Below are 9,576 nucleotides of genomic sequence, written 5' to 3'. Positions count from 1 at the left end.
TTAATTAAAGATGGATCAAAAATAAAAGTTTTTATATACATGTGACATAGTGCAAGCAAAAGTTTTTTAAATACCACGGGTAGACATGTTGTTGGAAACAAAAGGAGATGAATGACTGAATGACAGGGTTGGGGGGATGGGTTTAGGATGGTCGGCCTGGAACTGCAGGAGGGGGTCTCCTAGTGAAAACAAAACAAGATAATAAAAGAGAAAAACAATGTAGAGGAAAACAATGTTTAAATTATAAAATAAATCCAAATAATAGCATGCAAAATTATCCCACAAAAGTTTAATTCAAACAAACAAACAAAAAACCCCAAATAAAGCAAAGACCAGGCAGACATGCAGGGGAAATGAAAGTAGACCACATGGCAAAGTTAGCAGCCACTAGGACTCTCCCAGAGTACCAGCAGCATGCTAAGGCATGGGTGCCCATTCAACAACATGTTGCATCATTAGAATTATAAATCCTTGTAATCAAATTTAGGTTAATTAGGATCAATATTAAAGATATCTTTTAGATTTGCATATTTGATTTCTAATCCAAATTTTATGACCCCTAATTATTTCCAAAAACTTAAATGAATAATGTGAATGTTCCCCACGTGGGGGAAGGGATTGCTATAGAATTCTGTTGATGGAAATTTCCATTTACCTCCTTAGTTCTTACATTATCCGGTGACTAGTGAAATATTTTTCAAGGTGAAGAAATTAAAGGGTATCAAGATCAAATGAGCAACTTCATCCCAACACAGAGACCTCAGGGGTTAATTTACAGTCATAGATCTGAGGTGAATAGTTGTATAGTATGGAAGCCTAGGATCAAGTCTAGGAAAAACAGCCAGCCAGGGTGGCCCCAGGATTTTAAGGAATTCCCTCTGTCTTAGAGCAAGGAGCATGGAAAATCCTTATTTACTGGGAAGCAAGTCAAGGGTACACAGACACTTGTTTTCTGGATGTTTCCCTGATCCCTAGCCTGGCTTGTTTGGCTTCAGGGTTCAGAGTCCTGTTGCTGCCTGACACCAGCCTCTGGAATTGGAGGTGACTTCCATCTCCAGAGGATACAGTAACCTCCATGCTACAAGAGACAACTTTGTATCAGACAGGGCCAATTCCCTCTTTCTAACCCAGTCACTGGGAACTGACTCTCTGTGAGGCCATCACAAACCCTCCTCTCTGTGGGACTGCATCTTGAACCAGATGTCCAGCAACATACTCACTTTCTTGTGAAGATGACAGTTGGGTCTGTAAAAAGCAAAACCCAAACACTTCCTTCTCTCTTTTAAATCTTCTGTGAGATGTTAATGGGACCAAACTGACTGTTTTTTTCTTGAGTTACCTTTCCCAAAGTCCTAGACCAAATTTTCTCCAGTCTAATTTAATCTGGCTACGCTAAGGAGGCCTCCCATCTATTTAAATGATGAAAAACTTGTTCTTAGTTCCTAACCATTCAACTGTGGGGGCTATGCAAGCTTTGGGCTTTGAGAGATCCCGGTAATGGTATCCCTGGTGTTTTCATGAAGAAAGTGTAATTACATTTCTGTCAGGCCGAATGAGATTTATCACCTGCCTAGCAAACAGAAACTATTTTGAGTTCTGAAGGGGTTTTAGAACACTTTAATTACCTCAGCATGGTGGGGAGGTGAGCCATTAAACCAAACAGCAAGCCCACAGTGTTGAAGGGACATTCTGTGAGCATATGCCAAAAAACACCTTCCCATGGGAGCTAGGTTGGTGTTCCAGTTCAGAAACAGGATCAGACATATTATGTCCCAAAATATATTTCATTGACAGCAAGAAAGTTTGCCTCTAACACCATGGTGACATTCCCTCAGACAGCTCCTTCTCATCTTCAGTCACCCCGTGTCCTGTTGTTGCCAGAAAAACACCACTGATGTAAAAGCATTCAGTGGGTCTGCGAGTTCTACTGTGGCTCTTGACAGGTCTTTTTTTTCCATTTCCTTGTCAGAATTCTATATTTATAGAGTGCTTGAAGGCAAGTGCTGAACATATGTGGGCTTTACACATTAAAAATTACAAAAGTACTTGCGTAGTGAGTTAACAAATTTCATACCCCAACAAATTGGTATTCATAGACACAGATAGTATAGTGAAGATTATATATTCAGGTTATATTTTCTTGAATGTTCAGAAAAATAACTCTACAGATAAGTTTTTCCAAATACAAAGAAAAAGATGAGAAAATTATTAAGGGTTATTAGTGACAATGAATTAGACCCTCTCAGCTCTATCCCTCTATTGGTGCCCTTTCTGTGGAATGAACTCTTAGATTTTCTTTCTAGGCTTTCTCTCTCCTGTGAAATTTCACCAAACAATGGCTGCTTGCTTGCTCTGCCCACTGTTTAGGCAACTTGCCATCCCACAGCAGAGGGGTGAGCCTGAAGCATGGGAAAGTGAGGTAAGAAAGATAACAGGACTAATTGGGGTGCATTCAGTTCTTTGGTGAAGTTTCATTTTAAATGGACCTGGCTATCTTCATTCACAATAGTCTCACAAGTATAATGAAATTATTCAAAGCAGTTTTTTTTTGAAAGGGGAGAAAAGAAAGTAAGGTAGGAAACAATGAGGTCCCACCCAAGGTTTGGAAAGAATCAGTGCCTGTGCACACCTCTTCTGTTTTCAAATTCCTGCTCTTACGGAATCTTCTTCCAGGGAGCTCAGATACAGTGGTCACAAAGCTACCAGTGCTCTGGATGTCTGTCCTGAGCTGGGACTTCATCTTGCTTTTACACTTGAACTCATCCCACAACTTTTTGTTGGTGTCATTTAGTTTCAAATAATCATCACACACAATGGCTTTCCCCTCTTGCCTAACACCCTCAAAGCAATTGTTTTTAAAGCAGGCGACTTAGAATACTATGTAGTTCTGTGGGGTAGTGCATGAATGAAACATAATCAAAGAGGTCTTGGAAGCCTGTGGACACTAGCACTCTCTTGAAGATTCACATCCTCTTCAAGGATATAAGGGGTGTAATTTATTTATTTTCTTTCAGTAAAAGACATTTAAATTATAGCCTTTATCTCCCAAAATGCACTGATAAAATGACTCTTGGTCTCTGTGTGAGTTCATTACAATCTCAGGCGACGTACTTTGGAAGGCTTTGAATTAAGTAAGTAATTTTAGTCAATATCCCTTGCATATATTTTAATTACTATGTCACCACCACAGTATGAAAGAGCACCAATAAAAATGTGACAGTATTAAGAATTGGTAGAAGAGTGTGGGTGAAGTTAGGTTGAGTCTTGTGAAACCGGATGCCAGATGCATTTCTCAAAGGGCAATTGAAAGGTTGTGGCAGAAAGATAGGGATCTTGAGAAGAAATCAAGCCACAGTGATGGCACAGCTGTTTGAGAAACAAATGGAAAGCTGCCAAAGAGTGACAATATTGACCTTTGAGGTATTTTTTTGTGATTTTTCATTAGAAATTATTCTGAATATTATTACCATACATTAGAATCATGTGATTAAAACAAAATGTAAGAGACCAGCCTGATTCTTATCCATGATCTCTCCCAGTAGATTGCTTCCTTTGAAGGCATGAGTTCTCCACTTGTGGGAAATGTATAGAGAAGGAAATTGCAGCTGAAAAATCTGCCCAGCTTTCTTTCCCATAATTACACATCCTGGCCATGCATGGAAAATTAAGCCAACATTTCTCCCTTTTTTTATACTGCCTAGAATGTACATTTTGATGGCATAATCTAGAACCATGTGTGGTTAGGGAGCTATCAACAAAACTCATAATGATGGTGTTTATTATCTGGAAACACAATTAGGGAAAGGATTGTCTGTACCTACTGAGCACTTATATTTTCTTATTACTGAACACATTGCAGGTACATTTCCTCCTTTGTGCTTGTGATCAGGTAACATGTATTGGCCAGGTGATCAGTGTTGGTCTTCTGTCGACCTAACATGTAAATAGACTATCCTTCCTCCCATTTCCTGGATTTTCCCACAAATACTTCTTTTCCAGGGGTAAGCTGCCACATTGCTTCTTGGCCAAGGTCATACGATGCAGATGTCTGAGGACAGAATCCTGCAACCTATTATTTCAAATTAGTAGGAAGTGTCTCCTTCCACCCCTTCCCTTTGATTTACCTATTTTGCTCTAAAAATCTCCTTTTCTCATAACTTAAGTATAGACATGCAAAATGGTATCACTCTCCACTTTAATTATGTTGGACAAATCTAAGCAAAGGGGGCAATATGAATTTACTCTCAGGTGTTAACTGAAATGCATAGACTCAAATGTATACAAGAATGAGGAATTGGGGGTTCCTTCAAATGTAATAATTTATTTCAGGTTCGAAATACAGTTTCACATTTTCACAATAGGTACATGACCTTCAAGGATGATACAGACTTTAGGAATTTGCTTCAAAAATCCCATTCACAGAATCCATATTAATCCAGCATTAAGAAATCTCAAAAGTGCCAAAAAAGACAGTGGAAAGTATTTTGGCTCATGTTAATTAAGGAATAAACAGAGAAGACAGGATTTGACTTCTATGTAGTCATCATTCATAAAAAAGTAAATGAGAAGTTTGGCTCTGAACAGGGAGAGAAGAGGACATACAGAAGCCCATGAAACAAAGGAGTGCATGTGGAATCAGACACAAGGTCATAGTGGTGGGGTTTCTGAGAAGTGATTTCCACAGATTGGCAGCAGAGGAGTGATTTTTGTACACTTTGAAAATATTATGAGTAAAGTTTAGGGAATTCAACAGTAAAGGTGATAAGGAAATTAATGCCTTGAGCTGGAGCCACATGTGAAGCCCTTGACCAGTGGTAGAGAAGTCTCACCAGTATACCAGTACTAACAGACCTTAAGCAGGAGGTTCTCTGAGGTTCCCGTCTCTTGCTCTCACACACACAAATATTCTTACATGTATTTATATATACACAACTAACAATGCATATACTATATATACTTCAAAAATATTGCTAAAATATCACATACAGAGCACCACATAATTTAAACATATCAGCTAGATAGGCGGCCTATTATCTAGAAGACAGATTGAGTTCTTTAAAAAAGACTAAATGATCTGATGAACTATCCATTATTTCTCTAAAGTTGGCTTCATTCACAGGAACTTTGAGTTCACAGCTAGTAGTCCTAGGTGAAACTGCATAAAACTCATGGCTGGAGTCTTAGACACAATCATCTCTCACTGAATTAAGACAGATTGGAGATCTGTTTAGGTTGTATTCTCCTTCCTACAGAGATTCCCATCGATTTAATTATACAGTCTGTCAAATGCAAAAGGTTTACCTGAAAGAGTAGATAACATACCTCCAAGGAATTAAATAACCTGTCCCCTGTATGTTTTATAGTAGCTCTGCTCAGGAATATCCATTCCTTTCATTATGTTGCTGACTCTCTGTATTCTTTTAACTTTTACTATAGAGATCAGACTACCATACAGATCAACTTAACTTCTTAAAAGTCAACTCAACAATCTTCAGATAACACAATTCTAACTAGGGACCTTAGAGAAAAGTTCCCAAATCTTATACTTTTTATCAGAGTATCACCAAGGGGTAATGCCTTTGAGTAGCAGTGCTGTGGGTTTCAGTACTGATGACTATTGACATTACCTTGTCCTGGTTATCATCACTCTACCTCATCCTGGTTATCATAAGCATTGTACCCCTCAGGATATATACAGTATGAGTTAGAAAATCTTGTGTATCTCATGTATGTTATGATAAATGAACTACGGTAATCACAGGTTATGGCAGATCTTCCCAACATGTATCACGCATTAGCACAGTTAAAAATATATTCATATTTTTACATACTGAGCACAGGTTTACACTGATATTTATACTCATACATATACATATATATATAATGTACATGTTTATCACATTCATGCTTAATGGTATTTTAGCAAGTGCTTTTGAACCTACTTACTCAAAAAGGACACAAAACACATGTTTACTATGTATATAGTGTATTCCTAGAGACATGCAGAGAAAATGGGTACACAGAAAACATCAACACTTGTCACATACTGGTATCAGGTCCCATTTCATATTTTAGAGTTATGGCTACAGTCTAAAAATCACAAATTAATCTATGTGGCTACTTAATTCTAAATTCAGAATACTTATATCACAGGAATTGTTTTCTTATGCTTTTGGATAGAATGAGTATGTATCTGCACAAACAGTGAAATTGCCAATAAATGGACCCTACTGCTCTTCTATGCTATAAAACACATCTAAAAGCAATATTCAAGAAGGTTTTCTTAGTAGAAGAGTTTTGGGAATATATTTGTTCTAAATCAATACTGTTTCACATTCCATCCATAACTGAGTAAATGGTTATTCCAGTTAGCCAACATGCATGCAAAATTTAGCACGTGACAGTAAAACTGGATTTACTTATCAAACAAGTACAGTTATTTTTTTCAAATCCTAAAAACACTGGGTTCATTATTAGTTTTAGTGTTATGCTAGACAAGGTAGAGCTACATATATTGTGCTGACAGCATCTGAATTGTCAATCTGGAGGTTACACAAGAGATTAGAAATGGAATGGGAAATGGAAGGCCCTTCTAGCTTACATTCCCGTCTTAAGGCCTGATGATATGCATGCCACTCCACAAACTCTGCACATTCTACAACGTCAGGCTCCACTCACGTTGGCATCTCCTGTGAGTAGGATGCAAACCCCTAAAACTGCAGCATACCCTGGAATGCCATTGCTGAAATTCTGGGGGTGGGGTGGGGGTTTCTGGGTGCCATCAGATATAACACAGTAGCAAAGAGAACAAAACTGTCCAGACAAATGGAGATGCTTGGGAGAGGGCATTTGTGGATCAAGAAACAAAAGCAAAAGACAACAAATGCCATTGTTTATGACAGTCTAAGATCAGTGGGAAGAAACTTGGAGAGACAAATCCCCAATTTTCCTTGACATTGGTTTGTGCTGATCTGAGAACACACCAGTGGTTTTCTGCAATATTTTCCTCTAACAGAAGGAAATTTTTGAAATACAGCAAGATGCAAAACCACAGTAAGTACAAAGCCAAACCCTGAAGCATCTAATTCGTTAGCTGCCTATTTTAGAGAACTCAAAGGAAGAAGCAAAGGAAACCCTAAGAGGAGGGAGTTTCGTGTGAAGACCCCACCATCCATTACTTGTTTGATTATGAAGCTTTGCTTGATGTTTTTCCATTTATTTGGGACACCGTTTTCAATGACAATGTGCATCTTGTGTGTGAGTTTCATTCACAATTTTTTTTCCAATGGGAAAAATGAGAGAAGCTAAGAGTGGTGATACTCTGTCACTTAAAGATTGAAAACACTCCCTTTGTATATATTATATTCTCTAATTTTTGTCAATTATAAGTGGAATATAGCCCATTAGAATAAGTTCAATGCAGTGCCATTTAACTTGGATTTTTTAAAATAATGGCTAAATTTTTATGTCATACTTTAGGGCTGCCTGCTTTGGGTAGAAACTGCACAGGAAATTAAAGTGAAGTTCACATGCAAATCATGTTTGCTGCCTTCAAAGTCAGACACTGCAGTTAGTAAAATCTGATCTACTTTTGTGAATATGGAATAATGTCATGGGACTCCATGGATCAGTGAATGCTCACTCTGCTGTCTGGGAGCAGTTATCAGACAGAATTCCCATTCGTTTCCTACATGTTAATCATCTGGTTGTAGGTAGTTCAAAACTTAGCCTTAAGGTTGAACTATTAACCTCTAGGCTAGACTGCTCTTGTAAATTTTAGAAATCCTAGAAATTGAAAAGTTGTTTTGAAGTTCAATATTGCAAAAGTATTTTTGGGAGCAAGCTGGAGCAAGGCATCTGTAAACATGTGAGCTGTGCTATTAAACCATGGTACTCTGAGTTTCCATACCAGGGACTGCACTTTCAATGCATTACACTGCAAGATTTAAGAGTCTGGGATGGATAGAGACATTAAAGTTGTTTTAAAGAGATTCTTGCATAATAATTTATATGTAAACCATTGGAATCATGTATTAACATACATTTAACTTTGCTCCAGCCAAAATAATAATCATAATAACTAAATGGAGTTAGTTACCCATGCAAAAAAATCAACTGTAAAATTATACATTTTCAATGTCAGCCTTCCTTCACAGAGCCTACAAAGGGGTAAATATGTAAGATAATAGATTATATTTCCCAAAACACTTTTAGAATGGTGATAGTTTTGCTTCTTCCTTGAACTCTGAAAGCAGCCCAATCTACTGATTGATTTTTTGTTATTACCAAAAAATGAAAAATAAAAACAATCAGGCCTTACTCCGTTTTTGCTTGTGCTTCTAGAATGAAGCAAAGCACGCTGGCACTGTGAGACACTCCCCAGATCAAACCCTTTGCTAACTGCCTCATGTGCCTGAAAGGCTTCCATTTTAACTTATCCTAATTTTAAAACCTGACTTCCTAGCAGTCTTATGAAATAAAGAAGGGAATGACATCTAAATAAGTCATTGTGGAGTAGGTGGTGGCATTGATATCAGACAACAGAATTTCTGCTGTCCTAAACAGAATGTGGGGAGAAGCTTGAGTGGCTCTAAGCTCACTCTTATGTCTGCTAAGAACTCTTATAAGTTGCTTTATAGACACCTTAAAAAACTCTTCAAATATATGTTGGATAAATAAATGGTACCAAAGTATAGGACTGCTATACAAAATTACCTTGGTCAGTACAACATATTAAGTCTCTCTATAGGTTAGCAGCTCTTTCCAGTCAAACCCCAAAGGTCTGGCATACCATGAGCAATGAAGATGGGTGATGAATACATTAGTAAAACTGGCTACTTGCCTATGGTTGTTCATACATGCGACTACTCATGGTTGACTGCAAAGGTTACAGAATATGTTGCTTTTGCATAAATCATTAGTGATTAATTGCCATGCCAGACACTTCATTTAGTCTAACAGTGAGGATTCTAGTGGACGGATTATAGTGGGGCGAGTTGGCGATGGGGGTGGCCTCCGGCTAGAAAAAGAGAAAGAAACAGGTAAAGAAACAGGTATAATAGCAGAATTGTTCTTCAGGACATTGACAAAGAGCCATAATGCACATGCACATGCAATTAAGGTCAGTAGGAGTGGTCATAATCTGCAATGATTCTAAGATTGTCACCTTTGAGTCATCCAGGTATCCTAATTTTCAATGGAAATCGTATGTTTTTAATTATACAAATCTTTATCAAGACCAAGGAGATTTCTCCTGATACTAATACAGATATGGAATAATTTGAAAGCCACTGTGAAACATCCTGCACAGATCTCTGATAGTTAAGCACAATGGCTATAGGTTTTCAACCAGTGGGTCACAACTCCTTTGGCAAACCTCTATCTCCAAAAATATTTACATCATGATTGACAATAGTAACAAAATTACAGTTATGAAGTAGCAACAAAAATAATTTTATGGTTGGGGGTCACCACAATATGAGGAACTGCATGAAAGAGTTACAGCATTAGGAAGGTTGAGAACCACTGTTACAGAGGGTGAACTGTGCTCTGAGGTATGCCTACTGGAGGAATTAA

The 9,576-nt window shown here is 37.8% G+C and overlaps 1 protein-coding gene across 5 annotated transcripts in view; it reads right to left on the bottom strand.

Annotated features, from left to right (window-relative positions):
- Positions 1–9,576, bottom strand: part of Dnm3 (dynamin 3) — a 453,602-nt gene continuing 444,026 nt past the window's right edge. For 4 of the 5 annotated variants that reach the window (XM_013114325.3, XM_013114326.3, XM_005071347.4 and 1 more), the window contains one exon: positions 4,302–9,019. In XM_013114325.3, coding sequence (XP_012969779.1) covers positions 8,950–9,019 — 70 coding nt within the window. In that variant the 3' untranslated portion in view covers positions 4,302–8,949. Of the gene's footprint in view, positions 180–4,301; positions 9,020–9,576 lie in introns of those variants that run through there. The other variant, XM_013114328.3, reaches the window with a different exon arrangement.

Source organism: Mesocricetus auratus, unplaced genomic scaffold (assembly GCF_017639785.1).
Source record: "Mesocricetus auratus isolate SY011 unplaced genomic scaffold, BCM_Maur_2.0 Super-Scaffold_100676, whole genome shotgun sequence".
NCBI lineage: Eukaryota > Metazoa > Chordata > Mammalia > Rodentia > Cricetidae > Mesocricetus > Mesocricetus auratus.
Note: the sequence above shows the minus strand (reverse complement) of the source record. Positions and strands in the feature narration are given on the sequence as shown.